This window comes from Lipophrys pholis (assembly GCF_963383615.2).
Source record: "Lipophrys pholis genome assembly, chromosome: 17".
In the NCBI taxonomy this organism is placed as follows: Eukaryota; Metazoa; Chordata; class Actinopteri; order Blenniiformes; family Blenniidae; genus Lipophrys; species Lipophrys pholis.
Genome location: NC_137643.1, coordinates 18,558,560 through 18,576,705, shown reverse-complemented (window position 1 = coordinate 18,576,705; position 18,146 = coordinate 18,558,560). Strand labels below are relative to the sequence as shown.

The window sequence follows — 18,146 nt, the reverse complement described above, 5'->3', positions numbered from 1 at the left end:
GGGGGCTTAGCCCGAGGATATCAAGACACCCATCATATCATTTTTTTGCGACTCCTCCGCTGAGGTGTGAAACAGCATGAGAGAAAAGGAACGGCGGCGTCGCCCTCCCCCGCCTCACCCCGCCCCGCCCCCACCGGGGCTAATGGAGCAGGAAGTGGACCTGAGCTATAAACGCTGATGCAATCAAAGGACGCCAATAACCTGTGAAATGCAAACTGTTCCCGCGGACGACCGAGGGGAGAGGAAGGACAACAGGAAGCCGGCGGCCGGGTTTTCCTAAACACACGGAAGAGCCTGAAAACACGAGAGGTGAAATCCTCTTGAGGCCTCGGCCCTTTTATTTCTGTCTCACATGATCCATCAGACAAAACCTCAGCATTGGAAAGATTTCAGGTTTGGGATGAAATGAGAGAGTTTTTATTCTTTTATTTCCAAGACAACATGTTTTCTTCAACCGTCCACCAACCAAACTTCCTCCTCAATCATGATGTTTTTTCAATTTCTCGCCTGGTTGTCCCGATTCGGTTCGAATGGGACTTTTATGGGATTCTAGTGAGGACAGTCTGGGTTACCTGACGTGACCCACATTTCATTTCTAAAGCACCAAATACAACACGGTCATCTCAGGACACTTTCACTGAGAACAACCAAGGAGTCAACATGAGCCGGCAGGGGAGAGGACGGAAAGGACAAAAGAATCTCAGTTTAACAGGAACAAACCTGCAGAACCAGACTCAGGAGGAGACCTGGTCATGTTTCAGTGGATAGAAGGAGAGAAAGAGAGAAAGAGAGAGAGAGAGAGAGAGAGAGAGAGAGAGAGAGAGAGAGAGAGAGAGAGAGAGAGAGAGAAGAATGACATGACGTTCATGTTTTGCACCTTAGTTTTCCAAGATGCAAAAACCTCATGACAATAATTCATTCTGGTGTATATATTGTGTTGATAAAACCAATATTGACGATTCAGCGAATATGCAGGAGCATTGTGATCGTGATATGATTCACGGTAAACTCTCCTTTCAGTGTCTCCTGAACATCTTTCTACACTGGGATTTAATTAAAAAATAAATAAAGATTTGCACAATTTTTGTGAATTAGTGATACTAATCACACTTCTGTCATTTAGAGCATTAAGGCACGGATACAGTTCTGTCACTCTTTCGTTGGTTTTATATTGTGAATGTGATTTATTGTGCTGCTATCTTATCTCTAAGCAATAATTCCCTGATTCCCAAGCAGGAAAGAAAATCTGCAGCACGTCCTCATATCATGTCCCGTTGCACAACGAGCCTTCTCTCTGCACACAGTCAATAATGTTGACTGTATAAAAATATTCACGGGGGAGAGCGACGGCTCCTTGGACGGCGGCTCGGCGGACGTCGGAGAAAACTCTGCGAATGATGAAACTCGGCCTCGGCGCGTGAAACCGCTCTGAATGGAGCGCGAGACGGCGCGGCGCATGATGGATTCATGTTGCACTGATAACATTAAAGCCATTACACTGGTAATTCACTGCTGTTGACCCGGTGAGATCTTATCAGGGAAACGATGTTGAGGCTTCCACACCTCTTTACGCCGCAGCATCAGTCATCCTCACACAAGGAAAATAGAGGAAAACACACTGCTGGAATCCCAGCCACACACAGTGGAACGTTGTTAAACGTGGAGGTTTTAAATACGGTCCGGTGAAGTGATCAGAAGTGATCTGCTTCTAAACGTTTTCTTCTTACACGGTTTAAAAAAAGTTTTTAAAATGGAAACATCTCGGTAAGTTTTCTCTGAATGAATAAACTCTGAATGAATCTCAATTCCTCCTTTTCAACGTGGACCTAAATGCGTTTTCACAATTTGTTTGATTGTGCAATAACATGTCCATCCTTATATGCCCTGATAGTGTTCATAGAGTTTATGCAGACTTACATTTTTAAGTTACTATCTAATCTTACGATCTATTTTATTTATTTAATTTTGCACGGTGTGATTTTCCTCGGCTACCCTGCTTTGCTGCTGTGACACTGTAAATTTCTCCATTTGCAAACTGAATACTGTCTTGTCCTGTCCTGTCCTGTCCTGTCCTACTTTATCATATAATTTAAGATTTTTCCGCAAAACGTTGTATTCAGGGTGAAAAAGATTGTTTTCAGTGAAGGTGCTGGTGGGAACTGAAAATGTGATCAAAGAGGAAGAGCTGTTAAATCTGGTTAAAACTGGGTCAAAGAGAAAAAAACATTGTTCGCTCATTCTAATTTCGTCGTTCTTAAACATAAATTGTCGATTATTTTTTCTTTTTCCAACTGTCGTTAAAAAAATAATCTATAATATAACAGTGTTGTGATTTGGAATTGTAAATCCAGAAGCACGGGCATCAATATATTGGGATTGAGTGTTATTTTAATCAAAAATAACATTATTATTGTGATTTCATCTATTTTCTCTGCAGAAAACTGTCAGTGCAGCAGGGAACCCAGCAGCTCCTGAAACAAATGACTGAATCTGCTAATAATAACATCCACTGAAGCGGATTTCCCAGCATGCCGCAGGAGCGCGACACCACGAACAACGCGGAGGAAGCTAAATGGGACTCTCGGCCGCGATCCGTCTCGTTGCTTCTTCCTGAGTGTCTCCTGGTGGGCGTCGGTCCGGACCCGCCAACGATCCATCGTAATCAGACCTTGCAAATTCAGTCGTTGTCTTTTCAGATGGAAGGAGGTTTTAAGCCGCTAAAACAAAGCAGTTATATTGACCGCTCGCAACTTTCACTTCCATGCCTGAAGTCGACTGATTCCACGTGGGGACGAGTGTAAAGTGCAGGTGGGACTCACACTCTTTGGACATTCCCACTGCGAAGCACTTCTGCAGGCGGCAGTACTGGCAGCGGTTCCTGGTCACCTTGTTGATGATGCAGTTCTTGTCGCGGTGACACGTGTACACCATGTTCTTCTGGATGCTCCGGCGGAAGAAACCCTGCGGAGACAGACGACAAGACAGACAAGACAAGACAAGACCGTCAGGGGGAACGTTAACCTCATTTCACTTCTAATCTTCTGCAGCCGCCTGTTTTCTCACACATCCTGTTGAAATTCTCCCAACGCCGCCGCCGCCGCCTGTGTGACAATGAGCTGGATGTTTTCTCTGCCATTGAGGCGGAGAGAGAAGAGAGCGGCGTCCCCCGCTGGGAGCTCCGCCGAGCTTCAAATGTCGGGTTTAAACTCAGAGAACGAAGCGCCGGTGGGAACAAAGCGGCGGGAACCTCGGGGTATCAAACAACAGGTCTGCCGGTGCGGCGTGAAAGCACAGCCCCGCCGCTTTGGTTGAGCGGCGAGCGCCGCGACGCAACTTGACAAGGTGACATTGGGCTTCTGTGGAAGACCAAAGCCGCTCGTCTTTCAAACGAAGGCTTTCATCGGCAGTCGGCAGGACGGCAGAGTGGTAATGGATCCTAATTGGACTCATTCGATTCGCTCGAGTTCAAAAAGGTAGAAGTTTAGCAGCAGAAAGACGAGTTGAAGGAGGATGCGGGAGCAGTTTGAGTCGGGCGGGTAACAAAGATCTTCATCGGGACTCCTGATACCTGACACTCGAAGTTCAGCCTGAAGGGTCTGCTCTTCAGATCTGCTCTTGAGAGGAACTTTTTCAAAGAAACAAAGAGCTGAGAGATTGTTAGTGTGGATAAAGAGACTTCACTCCGGCCCCGCCCACACCGGCCAAAACCATCTGTTCTACAAAAAAGTTCTACGCACACCATCAAAACTACTCAAAATGATGTAGTACATATACCAGACCGGTAGATGGCGCTGTGGCGCTGCCACAGAAATACAGCAGGAACAGAGAAGAAGACAAAAAACATGAAAAACGTAGAAAACGACAACTCCACTATCTGGTCTTATTAAACCAAATAGCATCAGCAGCTTCTGCAGCTCCACCTGAGCAGGTCGTCCGCCGTGTTGTTGTTGTTCAGTGACATCACGGAGAGGGGGGCGGGGATATAGGTCGAGAGCCGGGGCCATGACGTCATCATTTTCAGCCCGTCCAGACGTGAAAGCCGTTTTCCGGCTCCTGAATCGCCGAGTGGACGATCGGCCAAGAACGGCGGCAGCGTGTGAGCAGGGGCCTGAGGCGTAACCATGACAACAAAAACTAGCTTCGGACCCCCAGTAATCAGATGAAACCATGTTTCTGGACGTGGGATCACGTGTGCAGTGCAAAGCATCGTGGGATTGATTGAATGAATTTGATGATGTTCTGATCACTTTAGTCGGTTTTCATGTAAACGGGACAATCTGATCCCTCGATCATTAAGAATTCAATCAGATTGATGGAAACAGACAGGTAATGATTTGTAACCTATCAACCTGTAGCTGTGGAATTTAAGTAATCAGATTACAAGCTGATCCAATTATAATTATGGCATCTGAATGCTACGATCCGATGAGTGATCTGATCGGACTCCAGGTAAACGACACTGCAGGAGCTTTGGGAACGTGTCCGTCACGTCTTCACGAGACGTTGTTGACGGCGACTTGGTGTTTTCAATGACGTTCATGCAAACAGTTACGATTTCCTGGCGATGCTGTTCACAACGCTCGCACACAAGCAACGCCCGATGAAATGTGATGAATGGTAACAGTGCGCTCTGAATGGAAACAAACTGTTTTCGCTGTGGCACTTTATTGATTGCTCTCAGGGAAATTACTCCTCCAGGCTCAACCCATCCTGGAAATGAGATTAAAGTGCCTCAGTGTGGCAACCGGGGAGCTGCTGGGGGGGTCAGAGGTCAAGGACAAGAACTCACAGGAGTGGGATTCCACTCTGCAAACGTAACAAACAGCAGCAAATCACCCGATCACCTCAAATGTCTGACGCTGTCTGGACTTTCTAGCAGGTTGTCTATGGTCAAAGACTGTGACGAACGTCCGTCCTTCAACCGTCTCGGTGGCGGTGGCTTCGGAGCGAAGACCAAAGATTCCGCCACGATTCTCTGAAGATTGTTAACTTTTGTCTGCGACAGCCGACTCACACGGTGTGTGGCGGCTTTCCAGAACTCAAACTGACTTCAAAAATGGTTTTGTGCTTCTAACAGTAAAATTTTATGAATATCTTTCAAACCTTCCGATGATTGAGTCTGTCAAAACATCTGTAAGAGGTCATTTTGGCGAAGGAAGGCGTGTCTGTTGGCGTGAGGGAAGCTGAAAACGACGCCCCGGAGTCTCACCGTGTGGAACCACGAGGCGAGACGCCTACTGCCGCCGGACCGCCGTCCTCCAGAGAGCCCGATGGACTGGAGGCGGAGCTACGCCGCGCTTGTTACCAAGCAGAGTGACGGAAAGCAGAAAAGCCTCGGAGGGAAAAGTCACACAAATCGCCTCCTCTTCCTCTTCGTCTTCCTCCGCCTCCTTCCCTTCCCCCTGCTTCTTCTCCTGTTCCTCCAGCTCCTCCTCATCTTTCTCCTCCTCCCCTTCCTCCTTCCCCTCATCTTCTTCCTCCGCCTCTTCCTCCCCCCTTCCTCCAGCTCCTTCTCCTCTTCCCCTTCCTCCTCATCTCCTTCCTCCTGCTCATTTTCCTCTTCCCCTTCCTCCTCATCTTCCTCCTCCTCATCCTCTCCTTCCTCCTGCTTATTCTCCTCTTCCCCTTCCTCCTCATCTTCCTCATCCCTGTCTTCTTCCTCCTCCCCTTCCTCCTTCCCCTCATCTTCTTCCTCCTCCTCTTTCTCCAGCTCCTTCTCCTCTTCCTCCCCCCTTCCTCCAACTCCTTCTCCTCTTCCCCTTCCTCCTCATCTCCTTCCTCCTGCTCATTTTCCTCTTCCCCTTCCTCCTCATCTTCCTCCTCCTCATCCTCTCCTTCCTCCTGCTCATTCTCCTCTTCCCCTTCGTCCTCATCTTCCTCATCCCTGTCTTCTTCCTGTTCCCCTTTCTCCTCCTCCTTTTCCCCTTCCTCCTACTCCTCCTCCTCTTCCTTCTCTTCCTCCTCATAATATTAATTTGCTGTTGCTCGGGGGAGAATTGCAATGACCATATATCACCTGGGCCCGTTTGCACATGTTTGCAGGCGTTGCTGGAGGAGCTTCGCTCACTATGATGGGGGGGGGTTGTCGGTTAAAATTCCATTTAGCATGGGCGCCTGTGACGGATGGGACCTTGGCTTTTCATTAGCGGAGCAGGATGCATGATGGGTAACAGATTAGATCACAGGACTGAAACGGCTGACTCTGTAGCCCATCTCGCTTCGGCCGCAAGCATCCGTCACCCCACCCCCCCACCCACCCAACCACGCGGTACCAGAGGTACCGGCCACATATAGCCGACAGGGGCGGGGCGGAGCCTGGGTGGCACGTGAGCAGACCGAGGTCACCTCCCCTCGACCGGCATTATTCATTCCCTTAATAGAGGCCTTTATCCTGGCTGATGTAAGCTGAGTGACTTGGTAGACATTACCTGAGAGGTGACGGATGGCGATGGAGCTGACGGAGACGACAGCAGCGGTGATGGCGGCGCCCGCCGTCCCCATCAGCTGCCATATAAGTGTGTTCAGGTTGGGTGCAGAACCCAAGGCTGGCCAGGTACTTATGCCATTCATAGCGGAGAGCATGCAGGTCACTTAGCCTTGGAAATCTGTGTGTGTGTGTGCGTGCGTGCGTGTGTGCGTGTGTGTGTGTGTGGGGGGGGGTGCTGTTGGCGCGCTGTGCTGCAGTGTGTGTTGCAGTGACTCCAGAATGTTTGCCGCACAAGGTGGCACTGTGATCACCCTCGCTCAAACTTTACTGATCCCAGAGAGTAATCAGATTTGTGTTTTTAGTCAAGGTGTGAAACTTAATGGTCTTAACCTCAACTCACCTTTGACTCAACTGATATCTGGATCAGAGCGAGGAGCTCCAGAAATAATACCGTATTCTCCAGACTATAGGTTGCACCTTTTTTAACTGTTTGACTCAAGGGACTCATATTAAGAAGTAACTCACATATTAAACTATACCGTCTGGGACCACCAGATGTCATTGGTTGACAGCAGCATCAACAAAATAAACAAGCAAACCCCTTATTACTGGATTTGATTGAAAGTGCAAACACAATGTCAGTAAAAAATAAAAAAGCTACAAGAAAACCTTAAGGTGAAGATGTCACCTATAAACCTATAAAGTGACATTAAAACAAACATTAACATCTGGAAATCGACCAGTAAGACAGAAAAGACTTGTTAAGCTCATAAAGATAGTAACTATAAAGCAAAAAATGACCACTCAGTGGCTAAAAATACTGAAAACATCGATCAGAAAGTGATGAGACAACTAAAGGAATCTTACGTATTTGTAAAAACTCTAAAATATACAGAATATATATAAATCCAGAAATGAGACAGAATCACAGAGGAACAGACACAAAAATACCAGTGCAAGATAGAAAACAAGGTCAAATGTACCTTTACATCAACAAAAATAACCTTTAAGTCAGAAAAAGACTGGAAAGTTTTCAAAGTGAGCATGTGAACAAAAACAGCCGCAGGAGTCACAAAATGGACAAAGAGAAAGAAGGAAAACAAGGAGGAAAAGACTCCAAATTAGAACCACAGGAAAGAAATCTCAAAAACAATGCAGTGTGAACGAATAAAATGACAATAACGGCTTGAGATCAGCCGCCAAACGAAGGAGAGAGCACTCTCACACGCAGGACAACCTCATAAAGACACACAATGACCCACTAAAAATGACAAAACGGTGTTAGAATTGACAAAAAACGAAGATAAACAGCAGCTAAACAAGCAGATTCAGACACAGGAGTGTCGCTAAAAGATGATATGTTACTTTAAAGAATGAAGGAAACCACAACAACCAATGAAAGAGTCAGAAATAGCAAAAAAAACCTAAACAAAACAAGATAAGAACTGGCATTGCAAAACAGGTGAAATGTGATGAAACCAACTAACTTGACATGAAGAAACAAACTGCTGACCGAATTAATAAATGGATTCAGATGCAACTACACAAAGACAAAACATGTAGAAAATACTCATTGTCATCAAAATAAAATTAAAAGGAAAAGAATCGAAACTGAGTAAATATGGCGCAATCAGCTGCCAAACAACCGTAATAAGGCACAAAATAACCATTACACAGTTAAACAAAGTAACAGAAGAAAAATACACAAAGACAGTAATTATAGGAAAATGTGAGAGAAAAGGACCCAAATGAGACAAAAAAAGGACGAGACAAAAGGTGAAAGGTAAGAGTCTAAAATAAACCATTACTGTTATAAGAACACCTCGAAAAGTCCCAAAATGATTGAAAACAGCAAAATTACTGTCAAAATGTGAAACTTGCTCATAAGAAAACTGAACAGCAACAAAAAAAAGGACAAAAAAAGACATTTTTATGAAGAAAAACAACCTCATACGGACACGCAACGACCACTTGGAAAGTCAAAAACTGCGATAAAAAGTCACTCAGTATATAAACCAGGAAAAGCTACTAAAACAACATCAACAGACGCAGAAGGGCCAAAACAAATTAAACAAGACAAACAGAAAGTTCTTCAACCAAACATGATGGAAAAAGCAACACAATTTGCAAACAGGTACAAAAACTGAACAAAAACACAAAAGGAAGAGCAGAAGAACCAGATTCAGGCTCAGACGTCTCGCTAAGACAAAATGTAGTCGGAAAAATACTAGTCACAGAAAGAACAATAGACTCCAATGAGAAAAGCTAGAAAAGTCACGATACATAATCTCAAAAAACCTCCATCAAAGGTTTCAAACCATGAAAACATTTCTGAAATGAGATAGTAGTACTAGGAAATGGCCAATAAGACGGTTCGCCAAGAAAAACAAAGTCATAAAAGCACAAAAAACCACCACGAAGTAGAACAATGTAAAGACCCAGAGGTTTGGAGCACCACCAGGAGGCAGTAAAGAGCAGCCACCAGGAGACAGAAATAACTAGCCACCAGGAGGCAGTATAAGGGCAGCCACCAGGGGACAGTAAAGAGCAGCCACCAGGGGACAGTAAAGAGCAGCCACCAGGGGGCAGTCAAGAGCAGCCACCAGGGGACAGTAAAGAGCAGCCACCAGGGGACAGTAAAGAGCAGCCACCAGGGGGCAGTATAAGACCAGAGAGGAAGAGCGCCGACCACAGCAGACAAACCCCTCAGTGTCCATTACCCTGAGCCACCACAGATAATGCCCCCAGCAGGGGTAATTGTGTTTACATCGATGGCGGTGGACCCCGGGTCCCGGGGCCGTCTCTTCACCAGATAAGGCCGTGATGTGTCGGGGGCCACGGGGGGACGGGGGCCGGCCACCTGGGAGACGAGGCTGATGAAGAGCACCTTAACCGAGATCGTTATCCCACATCTTGTTATCTTAATGGGCCGCGGATCGAGTGGCTGCGCCGCCGCCACGCCGAGGCCTTCTCATTTACAGATTAAAAAACGAAAGTGCCGCCCATCAATTATTCAGCCACAATTCAACCCCTTGTCCACCTGGCCTCTCTCTCTCTCTCTCTCTCTCTCTCTCTCTCTCTCTCTCTCTCTCTCTCTCGCCCTCTCTCGCGCCCTCTCTCTCTCTCTCTGCTTCCAATGGCTGCCCGGCTCGCTCGTCCCGGCTCTTTTGACCGAGGCCGGAGCGGTTTGTGTTGCCTGAGCATTCAGTACAGCCAGGAGAGCGAGAGAGAGAGAGAGAGAGAGAGAGAGAGAGAGAGAGAGAGGAGAGAGAGAGAGAGAGAGAGAGAGAGAGAGAGAGATTAGCTTTCGCTCTTAATCGTGTCGACATCTTATCACTGCCGTGGAAAGTGGAGAGGACACTGGAGACCCTGGGGGGTTCCAGAAAAATGAGTGTGTGTGTGTGTGTGTGTGTGTGTGTGTGTGTGTGTGTGTGTGTGTGTGTGTGTGTGTGTGATATCCATCCAGGTTAACCAGAGCAGGCTATTACTTACACCTGGAGTTCAGTAAAAAGACCTGGCAGGGCTCAGGGAGGAGAGGGGGGCGGGGCACAGAACAGGAGGACAGAGAGGAAGACGAGAGAGAGAGGAAGGTTTCCCTCACAGGTGCATGCTGGGAAGGCTTCTAGTATTTATACGATTTCAATAAACTCAACAGTTCTAATCCCTCATTCGCTCACAGAAACACTTCCTGTCTCACGCGGGAGGAATGATGATACAGCCTGTTCAGACTCTACATTCTCTCTGTTCTCCATGTTATCTTACATTCCCCTGCTCTTCTTTTTGTTGGTTTGTTTGTTTTATCCACCATAATTAATCATTTTTGTAGTTACTTCATGTGTGTTTTTAGATTTAACTGACATTCTAGTGACTTTGTAGTCATTTTGTAGACGATTGAAGTCTGCTTCGTTTCCACATTGAGCCTCTTGTCAGGATCTCTGGTTCGAGAAACTTTGTTTTTTCAGTCTTTGACCATTTAAACACACTTGGAGATGTTTTCTCATTTAAGCTTTTCACGCTGAGCATACTTTTGTATTTTGCTGGGATGAAGAAAAGATGTTGCACTCTGGACGTTTGAGCCTCTTCTGCTCCATGAACTGGAAATGCAGACCAACAGGAGACCTGACGGCACAAAGAGCCACATTGTTCGCGTGGAAAACGTGAACCCGGCAGAGATAAGGCACAGACAACAGGTAGGACACACAAACACTGTCGGACCCCCCCCACCCCCCCGCCCCCCGCCGGTCCTCCATCGCTCCGGAAACCTAATCAGAGCTCCTCTGTCCTCCCGAGCAGAGCAGATGAACCGGCAGATAGAGGAGAGATTGGAAAGTGAATCAGGGGAAAGAGGAGGAAGAAGAAGATGAGATCGCCGGTTGAACAGTGGAGCTGTGTGAGTCAGACGCCGAACCGGAGCAGTGAGAGCCATAAAGAGACAACGCAGGGGAGAAAGCGCATGGTTTCACATCACCTGCTCCGGCGCCCCCCGGTGGCCCCCCATTCTTCTCCCCATCTGGGAAAAAAAGGCACCTGGAGCGACCGGGGGCACCTCGAGACCCCCTCTGATGACGTTAGGCCTCGACAGTTACCTTGTAAAAGTAATCTGATTACTGACTACAAGTAACTTTTTTGTTACTTTCGGCAGCTGCCAGAAACAAACCCCCCCCCCCCCCCCCCCCCTCGTCTCAACATAAAAATGACCCAGAACCTGTGATACCAGCTTCCATTCAGTTTCAAACTTTAACTGTGCTTTAACTGTGCTGCCGTAATTTGACGCCTGCTTCCTGATAACATTGCTCTTGAAAGTGTCGTATTGGGAGCAAATAAACTGAATAAAACAAACACATAGTGGGACATTAACAAGGCCTTTGACCAGGTTTATTCCGTCTTCAGGGTTAAACCATTTAGTAGGTTTCTCCTTCAAGCCGATCGGAGGTCATCAGGACCCCCAACTCCTCCGCCACTTTTAAAAAAAAACAACTAACTAAACAAAACCCATTTGACAGCAGCAGCAGGAGCAGCAGCAGGAGCAGCAGCAGGAGCAGAAGCAGGAGCATGGATGCAGATTGTACTGAGATTATAAACCGTGGGCGGCCCCGCCCCTTCGACACCGGGGCGTAAGCCCACCGCGGCGCCTCACCGTTGCCCTCCGCGGCCACTCGGCAGGCCGGAGCAGAGCAATGCTGCGGCGTAACAAACATATCTATTCCCCCGTCACGGCTCGGCCACGCCGACCCTCCGTCTGGTTCCATCCCTCTCTAAACCTCTCGGCCCTCTTTCATGTCGTACAACGTTTGACAAATCACATTAGGGCGTAGGCGGCGAGAGGGGCCGTAGAGATTACGGTGACAGGCGGAGAAAGGCCGGATCCTTTCCACCCCCCCCCCCTGCCCCTCTGTCTCCACAGCGAACTGTCAACTCCACCGAGCTCTTCATCGTCGTCTTCATCATACAGTGGATTGAGAGACGAGCGGCCGGCGCCTTTCGGAGACGTTAATAGTTAAAAGACCAGCAGACAAACAGGTTTGGATCACAGTTCTCACACGGCGGCTGAAACGACGTCTCAGACCAACACGCCGATTCACCTTTTATAAACTCCTGAATAACGGATGGATTCGCCGAGGAGGATATATATATATATTTTTTTTTTTTTCCAGTCCTGTCGGTTCTTCAGCAGGACGTCTATGAACCACCACCAGTGTAGAAAACACACTCAGAGAGGCGGGCGACAGCAGGGGGCGCCGTGCAGCCCGCCGCTGCAGGACTGACACAGGTTCACACGCCACGTTCGCGTCACCGGGAATTCTCCCTCCAGCTGTGCGTCGCTGCAGAGAACAAACTTTATAGGAGTAAAGTTGTTCAGTTAAACATCGACTCCAGTCCCTTAAAGCTCCGACTCCATTCAGAGATTCTCCACAGCAGCGCCGCCTCAATGTCACCATGAAGAAGATGCTTATTTATGATTTGTGTTCAAGTCTTTCACTGAAGCGTTTCGTCGTTGACCTTCAAAATGCTTTAAACTGATTGTTGCCAAGTTTTTATATCAGCATGAGACACCGTAACAACATCAGGATGTTAATGCTAAATATGGATGCTACAAGAAGGCTAAACAGCCATGAACTAAACATGAAGCAACTTTTATCTGCAGCAACCACATGGAGCAACTTTAACCTGCAACCACATGGAGCAACTATAACCTGCAACCACATGGAGCAACTATAACCTGCAACCACATGGAGCAACTTTAACCTGCAGCCACATGGAGCAACTATAACCTGCAACCACATGGAGCAACTTTAACCTGCAGCAACCACATGGAGCAACTATAACCTGCACCAACCACGCTGCTCGCTGTTAGCGGCTAGCTGTTAGCGGCTAGCTGTTAGCGACTAGGCGGTCAGACTCGTCTGACAAGTCGAAGGTCTGAGACGTTAACGGCTCCATCACCACAATAAGCTCAATGATCTTCTCCACTTGGATTATTACGTTATTTCACACTTTACACTAGATAATAGAGCATCTTCCTCCTCTAACATCCAGATTATAGAGCATCTTCCTCTTTTATCATCCAGATTATAGGGCATCTTCTTCCTCTAACATCCAGATTATAGAGCACCTTCCTCCACTAACATCCAGATTATAGAGCATCTTCCTCCTTTAACATCCAGATTATAGGGCATCTTCCTCCTTTAACATCCAGATTATAGAGCACCTTCCTCCACTAACATCCCGATTATAGAGCATCTCCCTCCTTTAACATCCAGATTATAGGGCATCTTCCTCCTCTAACATCCAGATTATAGAGCATCTTCCTCCTTTAACATCCGGATTATAGGGCATCTTCTTCCTCTAACATCCAGATTATAGAGCATCTTCCTCCCTCCACAATAAAGAGACAAATAAATGTAAAACACAAGCCACTTTTTTCAGTCAAAAGTTACTTATATGTACTTTTTAAAGTGATAAGAAATCAAGAACTACTTTTATTGAACTGCATTGAGTTGTTTTGTTGTATATAAAACTGTTGCATATAAAAAGCAGCTCCTCTGGAACACGAGGCCGAGCTGAATGTGAGTCTCCTCCACATTCCCGCCCTGCATGGGGGGTGGGGGGTCGGGGGGGTGGGTGGAGGTGGAACAAACAGCGCGGAGGCTCCGGGGTTCAGCGAGAGGAGTGCTTCTCCTCCAAAGCGGCCATTCTCAATTGTGTTTTTATTCGCCGAGGTTATGGTCCCTCGCTTGTCAAACCAGTTCCATCAGACTAATCCCGCCGTGTCAACGCCTCGGGACCCAACAAGTAGAAAAAGGGAGAGCGGGGAGCGCTTCACGCCTCCCAGTTTTTGTCCCCGGCCCCAAAGAGCTGTCAGCGCTTGACGACACGCGTTCAGATTGGAGCCATCGTTCTTTCTGGACCTTGTCAGGGCTTATGCAAAACAACCTGAAGACCAGGCTTTCTAAAGTGTTCGCCGGCCAGTCTGAGAATAAAAAAAAAAGAAGAAGAAGAAGAAGAAGAATCTGAGGCTCCGATGAAAAGACATTGTCTGCTGAAATGTGCTCACGCAGACGGAGTGAGGTTTCAGTACAAGAAGGAACTGGATCCTGATCCTCCCGTCTCTTCGGTACCAACGAGGTTTGAAATGAGAGCAGCATGCACGTTTAGAAGAAAACACAATGAGCAAATCAGATGCAGGTTTTCAATTGTTAATAAAATCCGTCACAATATAAAGATTCTTGACGTTCAGCTCGAGCTGCCAAATGTTTCCTCGAGACAATCCCAACAGGTTCGACTCTATTCAATCTGATTCTATTATTACCTGACAGCATTTTATCCTAGAGGTTAAAGTCAAAGTGTCAAAATAACAAAGAAACCATAAAAAAAGAAAGAAAAGAAAAGCTTATTCAATGGGAGAACTTCAGTAAAGTAGCTTTGGCATCGTCATGCAGCCTGAGTAGCGACAAACTTTGTCTCCGAGAAGCAGGAACCACCATCAGATACAAGCAGAAGAAGAGCGGAAGCCTATTCGCCCACTGTTACCATGGCAACAAGTCGACGCAGAGGTGAGTTCACCTGTGATTGGCTGGAAGGTTTTCCACGATACTAGAAATTAGTATTTACTGTTTATGTCCCTTAAAAATATTTCAAATTTTCATTCTATTACAGTAATAAACTTCTGTCATCGTGGTTCGTAGTTGGTCGTCATGGAAACGCGACGCTCTGTTGGTGCTTTGGCTTTTGTTTTACTTAAATACGTCCTGAAAGACTTGAAGATATATGAGATATATGATATATGTTTTTTTTTATTTTCACACCTGTTGTTAATTTCAAACAAGGAAATTTAAAATTTAAAATATGTTCCCACGATTCAGTCTTTGTGCTTCTAGCCCGGACGTCATGGTTACCGGAGGAAAACATGTCAGTTATGGTCCGTTACCATATAAACTAACTGTTCCCCCTTAATATCTGTTATGTTTTAAAACTATAACTGATTATAAATTTGGGTAAAACAAGGGTATTTTGGGCCGTTTTACTTACCTACTGTACATATTACAGTCATGTTATTTTTATTTTTATTAATGTGATTCTATGTCACTTTATCTCATCCAAATTTAATTACATGTCACTTCATGCCATTATATTGTCATGGTATGTCATTTTATATGATAATGATGGGATTTTGTGTTATTCTATGTTACTTTATGTCATTTATATGTACTTTTATCTCACTTAATGTCATTCTAATGTCATTTCATGTCCATTTAATCCAAATGGCTAAAACTGTTTAATAAACTGTTTAATAATAGATCATATTTCAAAAATGCTCCATAAATAACAGTTTTGGTAAACATAGCAAAATCTAACTTTATAAGTTTACAGGTTCTTCATCTTTAAATTTAACCCTGTTTTGAGATTCCAGGCAAATGTGTTTGGTGAAGAGTTTATAGTATAAATCTATTTGGTCATAAAGGTTAAACAGCTTCACTAATGTGGTATTAGATGTGATTTATTCATAATGTTTGTTGATTGAATTAATGGTTTAGAAGAAAGGAGAAGAAATAGAAAGTGACCAAATGTGTCGACCGACAACAGCAGAGTCCTCGTCGTTCCTCCTTGCTGGTGCGCCGACCTCAGGCGGAGTTGTGGGAAAGTGTTGGTCTTGTACTTTTAATGGTGTTTCATTGGAGCATGTCGCCGGGAGCGCGGCGCCCGGCCTCTTGCTGCTCTGCCCGACTGATTTGAATTGTTAAACCGGCGGTGGACATATGGACGTCCAGAAGCGCATGCATATGCAACAGCCGACAGCCTCGTCTGTGTCAAACCAAAGTCAAGAAATCCTCCAAAGTCACGGCGGCCGTCGTGGCCGGTCACCGAGTCCTTCACCAAACTCCACCAAGAGTTTTCGTGATGACCTGGAGGCTCCGGCGCCGCTTCCTGGAACTTCAGGCCGCGTTCTCATGAAGACACTTGATTCTCATGGTGTGAAGACTTTAGAGAAGTCGTTCAGGGTGTGCTACAGCGCCGCACGGAGCCTCACTGGGCACAGCAGGAAGTCGTATTTGGGGGTCACCGTGTGTGTGTTGACCATCACTGTGTGTGTGTGTGCATTGTCACCGTGTGTGTGTGTGTGTGTGTGTGTGTGTGTGTGTGTGTGTGTGTGTATACCGTCACCTTGTGTGTTCCTTCACTGTGTGTGTTCCGTCACTGTGTGTGTTCCGTCACTGCGTGTGTGTACCGTCACCATGTATGTGTGCACCGTCACTGTGTGTGTGTGCACCGTCACCTTGTGTGTTCCTTCACTGTGTGTGTTCCTTCACTGTGTGGACCATCACTGTGTGTGTGTGTGTGTGTGTGTGTGTATCGTCACCGTGTGTGTACGCCGTAATCGTGTGCGTGTGTACAGTCACTGTGTCTGTGTGTACCGTCCCAGTGTGTGTGTGTTTACCATCACCGTGTGTGTCTACCATCACTGTCTCTGTGTGTACCGTCCCAGTGGGTGGCGGGGCTCCTCCACTAGGATGTTCCTTCGCAGCGTCAGCCTGGAATCTATTGGTGCTCTAATGGATGAAGCTCTGCTGGTTGGCTGGAAGCCTGCAGCTGCTCGGCTGCATCTGTCCAATAGAAGCGTCTCGGCCTTTCCACCGCCGACAACAATGTTTCACCATGGAGAGAAAAATACAACAGGAGGAGGGGAAAAAAAAAACCCAGAGTATAATCCTCCGCTAATCCCCAGGAGTCAGGATGGGACAGAAATCAAGGCCAGTGGGCAGTGAGGGTGTGGGGGGGGCATTCCTGAATAAAAGTCAATAAAAGTGCCATTTATAATCTGGGAAATACGGTAATTCCTTTCCTGGAAGCTGTCTGCATGCTGGTAGTTCATCTCAGCTATTTTGTTGCAGATTTTTCTCATTAAACAGTTTCTTTCTAGAAGCGCTAAGATCCAGATCATAGAGCGTTTTCCTCCGTACACAATAAAGAGACCATTAAAAGTAACGGTCACGCTACAAGTAACAGAATGTTGTTGTCGGACAGTGACACCTAGTGGTTCAAGGTGGTACATACTGTTAATTTTTGATATATGAGTTGCTTATTAATAAAATCTTACATATATAAATACATACTGTATATATGTGTGTCATCTGAAGCCTGTTCAGATTGTGTTTTAAGTAAAATTCCACATCTTTTAAGCTACAAGGGGTACTTCAAACAGTCCATGCTATTGTAGGGAAAAACATGATCAACAGTAAAAAAACAACTTTTTTATGGGACAACTTTTTTTATGTCCGAGGCTTTCTTTGTTTATAGGATTTGTGTTTATTGTTGTGTTTGCTTGCTCATGTATAATCTTGTAATTCTTTGACTTCTGATGAGGTTTCATCTTAAGCTAAGTAACTTGTGGTAAAAATAAATTCAAGTATTTATTCCTTGGATTTTTAATTTCATGAAGAAAATCCCAACCTGAAGCCTAAAAAAAACAACTTTTATCAAATATCTAAAATTGCTCATTTTTTACTTTGTGTGTGTCGGTGTTGGAAAGTAGCTGAACTCGTCACTCCAGTGAATAAAATATAATATAAAACACGAAGGACTATAGACAATGGAAAAAAAAGATCTTCTCTAAAAAAAAAATAGAACTGACTTTTTCAAAAAAATGGGAAAAGTGGGTTCTGTTTTCTTCAAAGGAGAACTTAAACGAACTTAAATGAATATGAATACACGTGCATCCCTACCATCTTCTGTTTGTTTGTTCAATGTTTTGTTTTTGTTGTATATAATGTAAAAATGCTCAACATAAAAGAAAAGAGCTATAAAATAAGTTAAATAAAATATAAACCAGTAGGATTATGATTGTTTGCGTTCCCTAATGATAAAACTGACAACTTGTGCGTGGGAGTTAAAGAACCTTCAACACTTTACAGTGCAGTGGAATCATTTTCCACCTCGTTCCCTCAGAACCAGAACCAGAGGTCGGAGGTCAGGACGGGCGTTCACCATGAGGCTGACATCGGACACATGAGTCTGTGGAGAACTTAGTTTGACCCGGGGCCCAGTGAGTGAGCTGATCCCCCCCACCCCCCACCCCCCCACCCCGGTGAATTCCTGACATACCACCGCTTCGATTACAAAGGCGGCGAGGAGCGAGGGCCGGACCGCGGCGTAAAAACCGCATCGTCTGGGAAGGAAAACATGAAGCTCTGCAACAAACGGTGGAGGAAGAAGACTGAGA

The 18,146-nt window shown here is 45.9% G+C and overlaps 1 protein-coding gene across 1 annotated transcript in view; it reads right to left on the bottom strand.

Annotated features, from left to right (window-relative positions):
- LOC308123197 (retinoic acid receptor beta-like) overlaps positions 1-18,146 on the bottom strand; it is a 69,689-nt gene that overhangs the window by 32,141 nt on the left and 19,402 nt on the right. The window contains exon 3 of the mRNA XM_080485541.1: positions 2,820-2,961. Coding sequence (XP_080341667.1) covers positions 2,820-2,961 — 142 coding nt within the window. The remainder of the gene's footprint in view (positions 1-2,819; positions 2,962-18,146) is intronic.